The following is a 17,459-nucleotide window of genomic DNA, read 5'->3' as shown; positions in this document are numbered from 1 at the left end:
TGGCAAAAGGGTTCTCCTACCATCGAGTCATACAGGATCTAGACGATATATGATTCAAAACTACCATGATGGTGTAGCTATATGCCGAGTCTATGGAGCACCAGATCTGTTTATAACATTTACTTGTAATTCAAAATGGCCCGAAATCCAATTAATGTTACAACAAGGACAACAACCTAATGACAGGGCCGATATAATTGTACGAGTTTTCCATATGAATTACAAGAACTATTAGACGATATAAAAACAGGCTTAGTATTTGGCCCTATAAATGCAATCCTTTATTCCATAGAATTCCAAAAGCGAGGTCTACCACACGTCCATATATTAGTCTTCACAGGTCTAACGATCAACAGGCGTGAGAGGAAGGTGGAGGTGCTGGCATAGGGCGGTGGCGTCCCATGCGGTCCTTGTTGTAACATTAATTGGATTTCGGGCCATTTTGAATTACAAGTAATAGTCTCCATAATGCGTCTTGCTCACATATATATCTACAGTCAAGGTATTCTTTTATCTCATCTATTCCTCCATTATCTTTATTTGCATGTGTATCTTCGCCTCTTTTGATTTGTTCAAAAAATACTTTAGTTTTATCGGGACCCTTATGGATATATTTGCATAGGTATTTAAGGACTTTACTTTTGTTGCAATATTCGACATTTATGTGAGCTTGATATTTTTTAATCAGATATAAATTATGTGGTACTACCCACCTGTTATCTAAGTTATGCTCATTTCTTCTAGTATATATATTATTGTTCCGACGTCTATATAGAGTGAATCCATTGTCATCAAATGTTGTTTCTTCTTGGAATTCCTTAGGATAATATTTTGAGCATTTCCCTTTTTTCATACAAGCACAATTTGGGTTTTTATCTCCACATGGTCCATGCATCATGTGTTCAGTTATGAGTATATACCCAAAAGGATCCTTTTCAGGATCTGGAATTTCTGCAGATATAAATTTATCTATTATGTCACAAGTAATTTCTATACCATCTTTAGATAGCCAGACTAATATATGGACGTGTGGTAGACCTCGCTTTTGGAATTCTATGGAATAAAGGATTGCATTTATAGGGCCAAATACTAAGCCTGTTTTTATATTGTCTAATAGTTCTTGTAATTTCATATGGAAAACTCGTACAATTATATCGGCCCTGTCATTAGGTTGTTGTCCTTGTTGTAACATTAATTGGATTTCAGGCCATTTTGAATTACAAGTAAATGTTATAAACAGATCTGGTGCTCCATAGACTCGGCATATAGCTACACCATCATGGTAGTTTTGAATCATATATCGTCTAGATCCTGTATGACTCGATGGTAGGAGAACCCTTTTGCCAATCTGATCTCCTTCAGACATTCCTTTTTCTATAGCATCTGTTATACCTTGTAAATATTCAACCCTTAATTTATCTTGATTTTTAGCTATAAAGCGTAATCGATCTTCATCTTCTAATGCACGTACATCAACAATAGCTTGTTTAGATAGCCTTCCGTAACATAGATATGGATTTGGCTGACCCTCTTTATAGTGAATATGATATCTAAAAAATTCATGCATCGTGACTTTATTTCGTTTTTTGGTTGTAGATAGGTCTGTTTGATGATAATAAATGCCAAGTTGATACCCCCTCTCACCATATGGAAATAGTAACGGATATTGCAATGCCATAAGAGCAGGATGGAACATTGAAATCTCTCGTAGCTCTTGGTTTTTACTGCACACAATGATATCCCGTTTATAGTTTTCCAATGATAGGTCGCCTGCAATTAATATTGCTAAATCATCTGTATTATGCATTTCATATTGTATTGGATCTCCTTTATTTGCTCCAACAATACGTATGCTTACATCTATTCCATTATATTGTTCTAATAGGTCTCGTGCAAATTGGAATTTTTTAACCAAAGGGTTGTATGTGTCTAGCATTTCTTTTAATCCATGAACTATTTTAGGATTGATATCTATATCATCATTTTCTTCTTGTTGCAAAGCGCGCATTCTATTTGCAATCTCGTGTTCAGTATCAAAGATATATAGTTCGGCGAATTTCGGTATGGAATTTGGTTTTGGAAGTAGTCCTCCAATTCAGTGATGTACTTGGCCATTGATACGGAATACATAAGGTCCTTCTCCACGGTTTATTGATTTGTCTATATTAGCACCCATTGATGTAAAAGCAAATAGGCTGTTATAATATCTTATTTTTTTAAGGAAATGTTTTGATCTGCTATCACCATTGTAATCTAACAACTTTTCTAAGTATTCAGGTGGATTTTTAAAGGGGGGAATACGGATCTTTCCTTCTTTACAACATAATCTACACACGATATTTTTGTCTTTATATCTTGCCTCACGTCTCACACTTTCTTGACTCCAAAACAATGCACTGCAATATTTACATGTGTGGTTTGCAGCACCAAAATATGATCGTCCTATATATGATTCTTTAAGATATTGCATATGTTCAGGTGAGAAATATTTCATACCATGGGGAATAGATAGATAAGCATATTTCTTTTGTATGGTTACATTTCGTCGTTTAGCTCTATTTTCTTTGGCAGTATTGTTATCATTATCTATGGCTGATATCTTTCGCTTACTATTCTTTGTTCGTACCATTATCTATGGTAAGAAAGATACTGTCAGTAACATATCATAATAAGTTACAAAATAGAACAATTGGAAGATAAAAAGATTATCTACTTAATATAAAAAATGTAGATTACAAACATTTAGAGGAATTTCTCAACCATACCTTAGATCTAAGTTGTTTTCTTGCGGGTTCTTACTTCCCCTTCCAAGGAGAGGACCAAGAGCCCAGGACGGCTCTTCTTCACAATTATGGGAGGTCTGCAGATACAAAACAATTATTAGAAGTTATGACAGTGAAAGAAATTCCAAAATAAGCAGTTCAATATATAGCAAAAAATTCCAAATCAGCTTTGCTTTGATCGAAGCAGATATGTCGATTTAATCAAGGTTGAGTATCAAGCATTCACTCATCTTATCATGAAAGTGTCGGCCATAATACTGAAAAATCAGTAACTTCATCAATGCGTGAATAAAAAATATATATTAAGGGACAATTGTTATGTAACAAAGAACTATCTTCAGTGATTTCAGTTGTGAATGATGCATGTTTTATTACACACATTGTAATCACAATTCTCAGTAACTATACGAACAAGTGTCGACCATAAACATTGTCTAGTTCAATCAAAATTCTAATATAAATGAATAAAAAATAAACAAAGCACACACACCTGACTGTATAGGTTAATAAGCCTTGTTCAAACAACATATTATTAATTTTAATTTTAATCTAAAGAGTAGCAACAGATTGTGCAATGTACCTTCTTCTTTTTCCTTTTTCCTTTGTACCAATATTAGGTCCCTTCACTCCTTGTGTGTTCCTGGTTATGTTGCCTTGTATTTTTTTTTTAAGAAACAAACAAAGCATTATGGGTTAGTTTCAGATAAATCACTAAACAACATAGACTCCCATCACAACATAATAGTGATACAAAGAGTCCAAACAAATAATTCAGGAAAAGGCCAAACTATGGAAGAAGATAAAGTAAAACTTCAGATATGCATAAAGGTCATGAGCCATATGCATTATACGGACTGGGTACTCTACATTATTCAAATATTCGGACTAACTAAGCTGAATCAAACAAAGTCTTTTATGTCTTTCTTTTCCTTTTCTTTTATGAAGGGATAATGACACTGCAGGTACTATATCGAGATTTGCTTAGGCCCTAAACAAACGATGTTTATCAGCTGCAAAAAAATTTGACCCATATTCCATCCTCTTCTTCCTCTCTCTACCCCCATTTCCACTTGGACAATGGCAGGAGTGCCTGGATGCTTGTCTCGCTGGCCCTTCCACCTCCGTCTCCTCTCTCTTCCTCTTGCAGCCCGATGGCAGCCTACTCTGAGAGGAACTCACCCACACCCAAATCCCAACCAGATCTGCATCGCCCTCATATGCAAACGGCGGAGGATCTGCAGCAATCGGACTTCGGGGAGAATCAGGAAGAAACAAGGGTTGCGGCACCAACCTCAAGATGCACGGTGGTAGTGGATGCTGTCGCAGGTACTTCGGTGGAAAACTTTTCGTCTCACCACCGCTCCCCCTCCGCTCCGTTGTTCGATCGAGAGAGAGAGAGAGAGAGAGAGAGAGAGAGAGAGAGAGAGAGAGAGAGAGAGAGAGAGAGAGAGAGAGGCGAGGGAGGAGGCCCCGGGCAGGCCACCTGCGGCCCCGGGAGGAGGAAGAAGAATCTTAATTGACAATGGAAAGAAGGCTAGATTTTAGGAGGATGCTTGGATTCAGAAAATTCCTTTAGCCAATATTTTCCCTACCTTATACAATATCTGTCTTGATAAGAACATCTCCGTTCTTGATGTTCTCGATGTTCTTGATGCATATATTTCCATATATGGAATATTTCCTTTAGAATATTGCTTTGTATTGAGTTACATAATCAATGAGATAGAATCAAAATCTAGACTTCCCAAATGCATCTGAATGAATTTGAAGATGAAGTAGTTTGGAGTTTGAATTCTAAAGGAAAATACTCTATCAAATCTATGTATTATTGGTTGATGAGAGAGTCACTCAATCAATCTTACAAACATATATGGAAATAAAAAATACCTGAATGAATTAAGATTTTCAAACATGGTTAATTATCTTGTTAGCACTAATATGCAGTGGTGCTTGAGTAAACCATTGTCTTATGTCTAAGCACATGTGCCAGTACCATTGAGAAAAAAAATCTGGTTCTTTTATGAACATATTCTCTAACACGTTAATACCTCATTATATATGCTCTAATAATACTAGTGTCACTGCTTTGCACTAGGAGAAGACTCTGATGCAGCTACAAAATATCCCAAAACGGCAGGACATCTCATCTGAGCCTGGCAGCCTGGTGCAGTATCTTGGCAGCGAGCGCATGCGGTTCTTATTGTTCAGTTGCATTTAGCTTCGCCCCTCTGTGGAGTTTTGTTCTGGCAAGTGGTGATGCGGTGATGGTGCCAGTTCAACGACTTGTAGTTCCTTTGTTCTGGACCAAGTGCCAATTGATTCCATAACCAAAAGCTGGTTTGGTTGGCTTAGTGCGTCGATGTTTGTCCAGTCAGTGTGAGTTCGATCCTTAGACCATTCCCAAACGTTTCCTTCCCTTCCGAGCACAAAATCCCTTCCCGAAGGAATTCCCTTCCAGATTCGTTCCCTTCAGGTTCCTGCACTCCAATAGCATTCTCTTTCCCGTTCTCTTCCCTAACAGACTTCCAATATTCTATCATTTTCTCATAATTGCCACAACGGATACAATACGGCTGCAATATGGGGTATGTCTACAATGTACATGTATTTTTTAATGGAGAGTAGATTGATCGTTGTGACTGCAACTAAAACTTTTTCCGCCATCAATCTCTTTACCACTTTCTTCTCTGTTTTGTTGTTTTCCTAGATCCGAAGAGCAGAGCTGCACACACGCTATCCATTTCTTGCTGGCATCCAGTAATATGTACATGTGTTTTGTACGGAAACGGTATTATTTCCAAACCCAGTTTGTTGCTAGCTTAGTGTGCAAGATTCTTCTTGTGTAAGCTAGGAACCACATGCCTGCTGGCTTTGTGGGCACGAGTCTTCACAGGGAAGGAACTTAGCACATGCCCGGACCGGGCCGCCATCGCACCGCCGCAGCCCGTGGAGGCTGAGCCAGGCCCCGGGGAGAGCTGTCGCTGCCCAAATCCATACCGCCGCCGCCGGATTCGAGTCGCTGCCACCTGGATCCACCACCATCGTTGTCATCGCCCTCATCTCGCGCCGCCGCTGCCACTAGGTGAGCCTCGGCCCTTCCTCCTTTGCCATCGCGCCGCTGCCGCCCGTGGAGGCCGAGCCAGCCCCGGGCACCTGTAAAATGGAGCCCCCCCGCCTTCCTTCCTCCTTCCTGTACTACCAATTGAGCTCCACTGCCACCAACCGAGGCAAATTTTGCCGTTCCCCATTTCTTCCCCGTCTCCGGCCACCTTCAAATCCGCCGCCGCTGACCATCTCCGACCTCTAGGAGCCCTTGGTGAGCACCGCTTCCCTCCCCTCTACCTCCTGCATCCTTCAATTCCTCCTCTCCATTCCAGAGCCGAGCCAGCACCGAGAACCACCATGGCCGCCGCCGCTGCTCACCGTCGCTGGCATGCTCTAGACCTTCCCCGACCTAACCGAACCCTATGTAAGCCCCATCAGCACTCCCTAAATCTTCCTAATATCTCCAGGGTGCTACCAGCAGAAGACGGGGAAGGCGCGACGCGGGTAGCAACGCACCCCGCTCCACCCCGGCTGTAGCGTCGTGTTCGGCCCCAAGCTCCATGACTGGTCCATCAAGATCAACCGCAAGGAGAAGCGCCTAGCCATCTCCACTGCGATCGCCAGCGCCGCAGTGGCCGAGGATGCCTTCGTCGTGGTGGAGTTCGACGAGGCGTTCGCGGCGGGGCCCGAGACCAGGGAGTTCGTATCCGCTCTGCAGCGGTGGGGGCTCGACCCCAAGGAGAAGGCCATGTTCTTTGCCATGGTGTTCAACGACAATGTGCACCTCAACGGCAGGAACATCGGCTCCCTCAAGATGCTCACCCCCAGGACGCTCAACCTGTATGCCTTCGTCTTGGAGGAGTTTGACGAGGCGTTCGCGGCGGCGCCCAAGACCGGGGAGTTCGTGTCCGCTCTGCAGCGGTGGGGGCTCGACCCCAAGCAGAAGGCCATGTTCTTTGCCACGGTGTTCGACGACAATGTGCCCCTCAGCCCCAGAACGCTCAACCTGTACGACATCCTCGACTCCCGCAAGCTCTTATTCACCCCTGCCGCCATCGACTACCTCAACTCCAGGTATGGTGCCACCGTATTCGATGAGTACGAGAACGATACTGATGGTGAGGTTGACGGTGAATAAGAAGTGGTGGAGGAGCCAGAAGAAGAAGCCACAACAGAGGAGGCTGCTCAAGGTACTTAGCTATGCATAACATTTTGCTGTGCTGATTGTAATGCACTCTTTGATTATTTCTGTGCTGGGCATATGTGAAGTCTGGTAGCAATGCTACTCTGCAATCCTTCAGCTACTATAATGTTACAAAACAGGTAGCTATAAGAACAACAAATAATAGTGATTAATGTTACAAAGCAGTGGCTGCAATTGAATTGAATTGGATAATCTTAAGATTACCATGTTTTGGGCCTTAACATTCTATCAAGTAACTCAATTAAATTGCCTGCTCTTTCTGTAAACAGTTTATGCAGTGCATTGTATGGGACTCTGATAGCACAGGAAAAGTAACTGAAATTGAAGGGTAGATAACTGTGTTCACTGGAATGCCAAGAGCGCATGTTATCTGCTGCCTGGTATTAATTACCGGTTCCAGGCGAGATTAGTTTTCTCAGAAAATTTGGAGGGGTGTTACCATATTTCTTCTTTTTCCTTTCAAATGTTCTCGAGAATGCTGTTTGCATAAGAATTAACAAATAACAAGTACATGTCACTTAAGATGGGGATCAAGGGGGGCTTTTTAATTTTAGGTGCCTATTGCAGTGGAACCAATTGATAATGTTGCAGTAAGATTTCATAAATCTGATCTCTTAATGTTTTGTATATCCTTAGTGGGTGCTACCTTCGATGTCGAAGGCCCTGGCTTAAGGAGGGGTAAAGCAACATACCAAAGTAAAGAAACAGAAAAACATAGCGATTTCTGGCTTATGGGTGCCAAGCAAGATAACAAAGTAAAGAAACAGAAAAACACAGCCATTTCTGGCTTATGGGTGCCATTTTAATTTTTAAGGCTGCAGGCTTTGTTATTTTATAGCATACTACATCTAAGACAAATGTCAAATCCTTCCAACCGCATATAAAAGTCGATCATACCTGTTTCTCTCACTGTACTGCATACTTCCATAGCCCCCTCCCCTCTGCTTTACTATGGCAAGTGGACAACGACCCCCCCCCCCCCAAAAAAAAAAGACAGAGAGAGAGAGATGACACCCTGTGGAATCGTTGAACTCCACTGAAGTAGAACTCTAGAGGTCCCAATGCACTCCTTTTATCAGCCCAACACCATAATCTGCACAACAAGCTACACCTGACATTTTTGGTCATTGGTGTTATTATCTTCGCTCTGAAGATGTCTCTGGTGGAGTCTCTTAGCAAAGAAAGTAGTAAGGAATATGCTGGGTTCAGTAAATAAGAAGAAAGGCTTAAAGAAGTGTAAGCATGCTAAGCTGTAATTACAGTACCTAATTTATTGTTTAATTTGTTTGAAACAATGCAATTTTCTGCCACTCTATAACTTCTGTTCTATTAGAAATTTACATCATCTTTCAAACTTTACAGAAACTTCTTCTGTGTAATTTTCAGATTGGGCTGAAGAGAGCGAGGCAGACAGCCCTTCCTAGGTACAAGAGTGGTGTAGACCATCGTATTGTTGCTTTTTTGTTGTTATGTTACTCTTTGGATGAGAGTGAATTGTTTGGGAATTCCCACCCTAATGCAGGGACTGGATCATCCTAGGCCATAGGGTAGAATGGGGTTCTATTGCAGGGACCGGATCGCGATAGAATTTTGGGAGGTGCCGCCTGTTTTCCCCCACCATCTTAGCACCTCTGGCGGTGATCCAGGTCTGCCTCGGTCGTCATTCGTCGTCAACGACCCGCAAAACGAGTTCCTCTCTTTATGTAGATGCTTGGCAGTTTGGTCTGATCAAGAACCAACGCCAGAAAGCCGTGGCTGACGAACCCCTGGTGATCCACCGTTGTGGAAACCTCGACGGGTGCGGCGTAGGCGCACCAATCAACCTAGTAAATTTACAGGAAAAACAACATTTTGATCAGAAAATACTTACAATTGACAAATAAGTATTATTACATGCTGACAGAAGCATGACATATACAAATAATAAGTATCATCCAAAGGGAATAACTACAAAAATTACTGTCAGTGACAGAACTGTGAGACTTAGTGTAGAAAAAAAATGGAAGCATGAATTTCAATATTCTTGGATCCTCAGTGGACTGCATTGGCCTAAAGAAGTAACATTTTGATCAAGGTGAGTATTATTACATATTGACAGAAGCATGACATATACGAATAATAAGTATCATCCAAAGGAAATAACTATAAAAATTACTGTCAGCAACAGAACTATGAAACTTAGTGTAAAAAAAAAATTGAAGCATGAATTTTAATATTCTTGGATCCTAAATGGACATGTATTTCTTTCAACAGAAACATATATTGTAAAGATGTAAATCTGTTTCAGATGGTTGGATGCTAACCTGGTGACTCTCAAAAAATCCCAAATAGGCAGCAGTTTTGCAGGTTCCAATAAGGCATTAACCTGGTGACACACAATCTCACATATGAAAAGAACTATAGTTGACAGTTCAGACTACTTCAGTTGCTTGAGGACTCAAAAGTAGTAATGAATTGTGGCAAAGAAGAAGGACATCCCAATTTCAAGCGGAATTTAGATGCTACGGTCTTCAGAATTATAGTAATGTCTTGATAGATTAAAGATATTGATTCAGGGCAAACCATCAGGCAGGGATTTTACTATGCAATATGCTGTGAACACGTCTAGCACTAAAAATGGACAGCTGAAGTTGGAGTGAGATCACTGTACAACTTAACAGATCAAGTTGGAATTTACTACACCACTAAAAAACTTAATGACAGTGTATACTTCCACTGCAATATCGACTGAAGAATCGTTAAGATATATGCTAATTATCTATCCTGACTGATTTAACTCTTCATAGATTGCCAATTTCAACACCATATCTGAAACTTACCCCACAGATTCTACTCAGAATGCACCAAGATCATGCCTATTCGCAACGATTCAGCCCTCATCAATCAAAACATAAACTGAATTATAGCCAAGCAAATTTTCAGATCGCACTGATCAAGCCAAAAAGATCCCATGTATATGAATTTACTCAGAAGAGTAACTTTAACCATTGCACTGTGAATTCTAATGTTATCAATAAAAGATATTCACTCAGAGAGGCAATTCTGGCCATTGTACTCAGAAAAGCAACTCTAACCATTGCACTGTGAAATCTAATGTTATCAATGAAAGATTCACTTAGAGATGCAATTGTGGTCATTGTACTGTGAGACCTAATATTATCAATGAAAGATATTCAGAGAGGAAAATGGAGGCCAGCCTTTTATGCTTCGTCAAGCTATTCCCTTGGAGCTAGCTACGGGAGGCCGAACTTCAGGAGGTCTGCGCCACGGTTGAGATCATTCAGAGAGGGAAATGGAGTTCAATCTTTTATGTTTTGTCAGGCTGTTTGCTTGGAGTTACCTGCCGGAGTCCAAGCTTCAGGAAGTGTGCGCCACGGTTGGAATCAGTCGATAGGTTCGGCGACTCGCTGCACTTGGAAGAGGCCGAGGTAGCTGAGGGCGCCGGCACGGGAAGGACCCGCGGAGAGGCTCTTTGTAGGGCGTTGTCGGGTCGCCGCTTCACGCACTTCCGCCGACGTGCAGGTGCTGGGGGAGAGGCCCTGTTTGCTAAGGGTGCCGGTACCACAGAAATCCACGGATGGGTCGCCGCTTCACCCACTTCCGCCGGCGTGCAGGTGCTCGGGGTGACGGCGTCTACGCGGGAAGAGCCCGCAGAGCGGGTCGACGAAGGGCCTCGTCGGGCTTGCAGGTGCGCTACGCTTTGTAGACTTCGAGGTCGGCGACGGCGTCCGCACAGGAGGAACTCGCGCAGGGGCTCGATAGAGGGCTTTCGCAGGTCGCCTCTTCCCCCGCCTCCGCCGGAGTGTAGGTGCTCGGGGAGAGGCCGAAGTTACCGACGGCGCCGGCTCCGGAGAGAAGGTTCATGGATTGGGCAACACTAGGTGTACGGGAGAGTTGGTCCGGGGGAGGGGGGAGAAGAAGAATGTGGAAGCTCGGAGGGGGGGGGGGCGGTCTCTGCTTTTTGCTGGCTTCCGCCTAGAATCGTCGGTGGGAGAACACGTGGTTGCAATCGACGCTGGTGCTTCCATCCGACGGTTCGGAGCGACACGTGCAATAATGAATAGTTAGCTACAGTAGTTGGAGCGCTGGGAAGCCAGGGATTCTTGGCCTGGTAATATATGTTATAGACTAGTATATTCCTAACCCCTTTTCGCTCAAAAAAAAATGAAAAAGAAAAATACGCGCACGAGAGCGGCGGCGGAAGTGGCGACGCCGCTGGTCCCCTCGCTGGCGCACGCGTGCAGCGAACATATGCCGCACGCGGCTCCGTCGAGTGGACACGCGGCGGTGCGCAGGCAGGGAAACGGCGGCGCGCAGGCAGGGAAGCGGCGGCGCGCAGGCAGGGAAGCAGCGGCGCGGAGGCAGGATGGCAACGGCGCGCGCGAGGTTGCCAGAGATCACGCGCAGCCGGAGCAGTCCCGTCGGCACGCGCGGCAGCAAACTGATGTGCGGTGCCTCGTGGACTGAAGGGGTGCGACGGTGGCTGCCACGAGCGCGCTACGGAGACGGTGCATGAGGTTCACCGCTGCGACGACGACGGCGGCGGGCTCGTGATGCCAGCGGCGCGCGCAGCGGTGGTGAAGAGCGGGCGAAAAAGGTACTTATCCCTATCGAAAACACGATCTAAGGGTTTTGGGATTTGGCGATTTTGGGTTTAGGGCTTCGAATTTGGGGAGAAATTTGGGTTTAAGGGTTTTTGGTTCTTAATTTCGCCCTATTTTCCCTCCTTCTTCATGCTGCCCCACTAATCTGAGAGCAAGAAAGCACTTAATTTTGAAATAAACATTAATTAAAGGCTAAATCAGGACTGATCAACATTGACAGAGGCACGATTAACGTAAATATGACTAAACCGACGCATAATTAATCCTTATTAACACTAACAAAGCACAATTAACACCGACAGGGATATAATTAAGGGCTAACAGTGAATAATTAACACTAATCTTAACTTTGATCCGAGGCACTAACAAATATCTACTAGTGGTTACAATTGAAATTGGACTGGGGAAACTATATGTACTAGTGGTTACAATTGAAATTGGACTGGCGAAACTAAGTATAGAATATCAATGGTGACAATACTCTGGAACTGATGAGTGCTTTGCTGGGCATCTCAGCAAATTTAGGACTAAATGTCAATATGCAGGACTAAATGTCTAAGGACAGCGACAAAACTGAAACATGATAAACCAGAGGTAAGAGGCGTCACAACTGACAAGTAGCACACATGATCGATACCCTTACTTGCATGGCACTGTTGCCATGGTGCTATCACAAGAACCACAACCTTGTTGCCCTCAATACCTTTCTGCAGTTGGAAAGCCCCTGCGGATAAAAAGTCATATTGACCAAGCTGTATCAAATGTTCATCATACCCAAAGCTGTACCAAATGCACCGTTGTGACCAATTACACTATTCCCACCCGAGGCTGCAGCTAAAAAGCCATATTGACCAATGCAACTCATCCCACTGGAGGCGGCAGCTGCAGCAAAGCGGGAGATGCTGCTGTTCATCTTCAACACTCCTAAAATGATGTATCATTTTTGCCTTTCTGACATCATCTTCCACCTCTTCCACTTCCACTCCTCTTCCACTTCCTCCTCTTCCTCATCCACCTCCTGATCTTTAGCAGCTCAGTCCTCATCTTCTCCCATGGAATCCAGATACGGAGGACACCAAACAGGTGACTCTGGCGGCTTCTCATGTGCGAATATGCCCTCGTCATATGAATCTCTCAGGGGTACTCTAATTTTACTCATTAATTCCAGCAGTGACTTAATAGCTCCACCAGAACGGTTTTCTATTTCTGGTAGTGGCTCTCCTTTGATCAAGAAGTTCACACATTTCAGATACTCACCTGAGTAGTGCCCATACTTTCTGACCTGGAGCGACAGAGTTCGTCTACTGTCTAGCTTGTCCAAATGATAATGTTCAAATGATTCCAGTATTTCCTCTAGCACGTCTTCAAGGCGAATGGCTTCAGAAGTGTTAACAGCAAACACGGCAATGGCAGCCAAATCCTCGCTGGACATCACACCGTTGCACTTATGCAAAACCTCAAGCGAGTCCATCATAGCGAATGGACCAATCCTCACTTTTCCAATATTACCTCTTGGAAGAAAATTGTGGTAATTCTCCCCTATTTTCAGAACAGTACATGATGGGTCTTCTATGTAGTTATGTTGTTGTTTCTTTGACTGTATTTCAAAGGTACCAAATTTATCACCCTTCCAGCCCTTCAAATACAAATCCCTTCCATGAAGGAAGAATGTGAGCTTGCGCTCTTTGTACTTGCGCTCTTTGCACACAAAAGTCAAGTGGAATGTGCCATTTGCAGGTGTTGTATAAACTTCAGCGCCTGGTCCAAAATAATCTGATAAATCTCTGTACATGCCATTGGCACGGCACCATGCATGAGCTTTTCTGATTCCTCTTTTGTAGCTATGACTGGATGCACGCAAATTATCTCGATCTAAAATTATTGTTGCTGTGTTCCCAGGAATCTAAAACCGGGACGAAACGAACAGTATAAATGACTTTGACTATCACCTCCATAGAGAAGCCTAAAAGTTTAACGACACATTGACTAACCATAAAGTACACTTTGCTAACAGGGAAAAAGCATTTTGGACCAGGAATATGAAAACCTTTTTTGTGGATCTTTTCCATATAAATATGAAAACAAATTGAAGAAAATATTCACTTATACTGCACAGCCATCATACCTTTCTCATTTTTGTAATATCCTTGTCCGCAGTAGTATGCAATGACCTCACAGTATTTGGCTCCTGGAGAAAAATGAGAGAAAACATGGGTGAAACAGATAGCCAGTAAAATGTAAAGAAAACATGAAGAATTCAGTAAAAGCTCATACACCAAACATGACGGTGCTCCTAGTTTTCCTGTGCTTTGTGATTCTTCCATTTGCTGTCTCAACTTCGTATGCATGGTGTGTCACCTATTTAATCAAAAAAAGTCAGAAACCCATGCAATTGGATAACATGAATTTCGTGGATTATCTCATTCAAAATTGTAATCTGATCTATGCTCAGATCAAGTGGTGAAAAGTAATGGACGAGTCACCTTTCTGTGTTTAGGAATACCCTGAGACCCGTTCTCTACCTTTCTCAGCATGTTTGAAATTGGTGATTGTAGAATTCCAGATAAGTTTACATCCTGAAACATAAAAGAACAATCAAGTTCAACTTTCTGGAATGAGTGTGCGGTGCGCAGTGCATCATTGAGAAGAATGGCATCTTACCTTCCGTTTAGTCTCAGGACTTACCAACTGGAGCTCATGTTCTTTTCTTCCATATGGATGCCTCCTCTTCATTGATGAAACAAAATATTCCTGAAACAATTATGTATTTCATAAGGACTGAGTAACAAGCACGAAAAAAATTATGAGAATTAGAAAGGAGAACCAACTAGTGTCTCACTTAACAGGGGGAAAAAGATAGGAATTTGGACCAATAGTCCATTAGCCTTGCTACAAACATGACAAAATTTGGTAAGCATTTTTCTAAATTTTTCAAGTAGCACTTTGCCAAAAATCTAGTAGGAAGCATGGCTGAGTATTTGGCATATTTTTAAAATCTGATATAACTATCAGGCCATCTCCTTAGATATTTAATCCAAATAGCTGAACCAAAATATTTTCTTTCATCGATTGTTCAGAGAAATTGGTGGTACTACGTTTGGAGGTTGAGCAAATTTACGATCGAGAAGACAAAATATGGAAGGCAGATACTAACACTTCTAGAAAATAGTACACAGGCATTGTACGACTAAGAAACATTATCTTCAGATTTTTGCTAGTGTCAAACAGTAAATAATTACAATTATAATCAAATGGAAATTTAAACATGACAAAGCATCCCATTGCAGAACAAAACGGTTTGAAACCTACATGGTTTCCATAATTCAGTGCATACAAAGGAAAGAAAAGCATATAATGTTTACAAAGAGGACAAAGTGCACATCAAACTGAGACTGTAGTACTTCCATGGAAGATTTAAATTCGGAAATGAACCTGATAGTTAAAGTATCTTTAATTTCTGTTACAATTCTTAACTGTAACAGTTATGGATGATTTTTGTAGCCCACAAAACATGATAGAATACCATAACAAGATTAAACTAGAAGAGTATCGATGTGTCCTACCACCAGGGATGATACAACTGGCACATCCACATAAAATACAGCTTTGCAATTTTGACATTGATCAACTGGTAGAAAACTTTTTCAGCTAGTAGCACTATCCAAACAGACACCACATCTAAACCATGCAGAAACTAAAATAGTGACGGGACAACTAGGACAAAATCTCACGGACAACTTCGATTCATGCAATTCAATGATGCGAACTATATTGGTTTCAGTAAAATTCCCCACAAGGCACCAAAAAACGCTGCAAAATGTTGAGAAATATACCGCCATTTCTAGATTAGTCTTCACTGAAGCCTGCTCCTTGACCAATTTCTCTGCAACCAAACATAAAATTCCAAGGGAAATCAGTGTACCTCATAAATTAAGGCAGCCTTCTCAAATCAACCAGAGGTGAAAACAAAATCAGAACCTTCTGTGTTCATAAGATTGGCGAAGCTCCCATACGTAATACCCCCAGCATCCGAGGAGGGCTTGGAGTTCGCGGCCTTTACGGCCGTCGAGGTCGATCCAACGAGAGATCGGAACCCCGCGAGGCCCCTAAACCCCGAGAGCTTCTGCATCCTATCTACGGAACCCTAGATTTCGCCGAAGGCAGCAGGGCTGCGGCCATAGCCCTAGCTTCAGTGCAACGAACCAACGAAAAATGCATCGAACAAGCCCTAGAGAGTACGCCACTCACCGATCAGAGCGTAGTAGGAAATTTGGGGGTGTCACCTCGCAACGTCCCGACGCTTCGAGAACCTTCGAGGTGATTCGGAGCGGAAGTGAAGCCAATCGAGTGAGCGCGATTCGGGGTGCGTGGGCTGTGCTCGAATTGGACCAAGAGCAGCTAGCGGGGAGTCGAGATCACTCACCGAATCGGAGGAACGGCTTCGGACGCGAGCGCCTGCTTCAGCCCTGGCTTCACCTCCCGAAGATTCCAGAAGCTTCGAGAGAATTCGAGAAGTAAGCTAGCGAGGTGAGTTCGAATCCTATCAGATAAGCCCAGTCCTTACCGAGATCACGACGGCGGAGCAATTCCGAGTCGGTGGGTTCCGATCCCGGTGTTCACCTCCGGTACCCTCGCGAGACTTCTAGAAGCGTCTAGAGAATTCTAGAGCGAGGCGATTAAGCAACGTGGATGGGAGGGGATGGGGGAGGCGTTTGAATTGCCCGTTCGGCGCCAGGACGAATTTATAAGCGGGCGAAATGGTGAGGGTGGAGACAGCCAGACAGCGTTTGAAATGCACCGTCAGTTGACGGTGCTGGCGTGGCGAGACGCAGATATTTTTCTGCCGTCTTTGCTCTGTACGGTATTTTTTTGGGGAATGGAAGGTATTGTATTGAAACTTTGAGCAGTATAGACTCCATACATCAAAAACTATGGAAGACAAGCAAATTACATTTAGGTCTTTTACTCACCTTATCCAAGTCCAGTCCCCTCGGCCATCCATGGCATCGCTCCATAGGACTGAAGCAAAGTAAAACGTCGCAGCCGAAGTCAAATCTTCCAACCAAATCTATCGAGAAACCCCATATATTGGAATCACAGTAAGATCCAACATCTCAGAACGAAAACCGAGACATATCTAAAGCTATGAAAGGATATCGGCAACTACACCGCCGTATGTGATTGAGGAAGAAAATATCTAGCGCCACCATCCTTGAATCTATCGTAAATAGTAACCCGAAAACACCTTCCGCCGCCATCGCCGATGAGGACGACGACCCAAAAATAAAACCCATGCAAGGGGACAGCAAAAGCTCTCTCCCATTCGCAAACAGGAAAAACAAACCTAGAGATCTCAGTCTAAACAAGAAGCTAAGAATAAATATATCCCAACGATGACCCGAGGAACAGCGGATCCAAAGTCGGCCCGGGACTTTTATTGTTCCTAAGATACTAAAAAGACGGTTAGATCTACTAGGAGGGCTCCTCGCTCCTTCTCACCTCCGGCGAGGGCACCAGAGGAAGGAGAGGGGCTCTGTAGGTGGCGGCGGAAGAAACCCTAGCTCTGCACAGTATTGAACTTGGAGGAGTGTAATACAAAAGGGTAAAGCCTGTAATGAGTTTCTTATCTGTTGTGTAGGTGTCTGCAACTCTGCATTGATAATTCACTTTTATATTTATCGTGGTTAACTGGCCTCTAAAAGTTTCTTTAAGAGAATAGGATAAGCTGTCCATTAGAAATGGTATGGGTACTACATAGAGATTTTGGCTAAAATATTTTTCTCTAATGTAATAAAAAATTAAAGCAAGAGCCATACAGCTTAA

The 17,459-nt window shown here is 43.1% G+C and overlaps 2 protein-coding genes and 2 long non-coding RNA genes across 4 annotated transcripts; 1 reads left to right on the top strand and 3 right to left on the bottom strand.

Annotated features, from left to right (window-relative positions):
* Window positions 1–2,740: 2,740 nt before the first annotated feature.
* LOC133897884 (uncharacterized) lies at window positions 2,741–4,113 on the bottom strand. The gene is made up of 3 exons (XR_009905993.1): window positions 4,075–4,113; window positions 3,364–3,436; window positions 2,741–2,860 (listed from the first exon to the last, which is right to left on the bottom strand). It is a non-coding gene; the product is annotated as an uncharacterized LOC133897884 (long non-coding RNA).
* A 1,590-nt stretch (window positions 4,114–5,703) lies between these two features.
* LOC133897882 (large ribosomal subunit protein uL4c-like) lies at window positions 5,704–8,544 on the top strand. Its single transcript, XM_062338708.1, has 2 exons — window positions 5,704–7,018; window positions 8,419–8,544. The coding sequence occupies exon 1, from the start codon at window positions 6,577–6,579 to the stop codon at window positions 6,964–6,966; it is 390 nt and encodes a 129-aa protein (XP_062194692.1). The 5' UTR covers window positions 5,704–6,576; the 3' UTR covers window positions 6,967–7,018; window positions 8,419–8,544.
* A 96-nt stretch (window positions 8,545–8,640) lies between these two features.
* LOC133897883 (uncharacterized) lies at window positions 8,641–10,954 on the bottom strand. The gene is made up of 3 exons (XR_009905992.1): window positions 10,373–10,954; window positions 9,336–10,291; window positions 8,641–8,855 (listed from the first exon to the last, which is right to left on the bottom strand). It is a non-coding gene; the product is annotated as an uncharacterized LOC133897883 (long non-coding RNA).
* A 1,670-nt stretch (window positions 10,955–12,624) lies between these two features.
* Window positions 12,625–15,765, bottom strand: LOC133897079 (uncharacterized). The gene is made up of 7 exons (XM_062337649.1): window positions 15,615–15,765; window positions 15,470–15,519; window positions 14,298–14,387; window positions 14,120–14,212; window positions 13,911–13,994; window positions 13,762–13,824; window positions 12,625–13,539 (listed from the first exon to the last, which is right to left on the bottom strand). Exons 1-7 carry the CDS (start codon window positions 15,763–15,765, stop codon window positions 12,670–12,672), a joined length of 1,401 nt encoding a protein of 466 aa, XP_062193633.1. The 3' UTR covers window positions 12,625–12,669.
* Between the last annotated feature and the right edge of the window lie 1,694 nt (window positions 15,766–17,459).

The sequence above is a fragment of the Phragmites australis genome, chromosome 17, assembly GCF_958298935.1.
Source record: "Phragmites australis chromosome 17, lpPhrAust1.1, whole genome shotgun sequence".
Taxonomy (NCBI): Eukaryota; Viridiplantae; Streptophyta; class Magnoliopsida; order Poales; family Poaceae; genus Phragmites; species Phragmites australis.
This window is presented reverse-complemented; position numbering and strand designations above follow the sequence as displayed.

What these genes read in the sequence shown, in the direction of transcription:
- LOC133897882 (XM_062338708.1), top strand. Translation starts at nt 6,577, where the DNA reads ATGTTCTTTGCCATGGTGTTCAACGACAATGTGCACCTCAACGGCAGG.
- LOC133897079 (XM_062337649.1), bottom strand. Translation starts at nt 15,765, where the DNA reads ATGCAGAAGCTCTCGGGGTTTAGGGGCCTCGCGGGGTTCCGATCTCTC. An exon ending in AGACTAATCTAGAAATGGCG is followed by an intron (nt 14,388 to 15,469) that starts GTATATTTCTCA and finishes TAATTGTTTCAG; the next exon opens with GAATATTTTGTTTCATCAAT. An exon ending in GGAGCACCGTCATGTTTGGT is followed by an intron (nt 13,825 to 13,910) that starts GTATGAGCTTTT and finishes ATTTTTCTCCAG; the next exon opens with GAGCCAAATACTGTGAGGTC.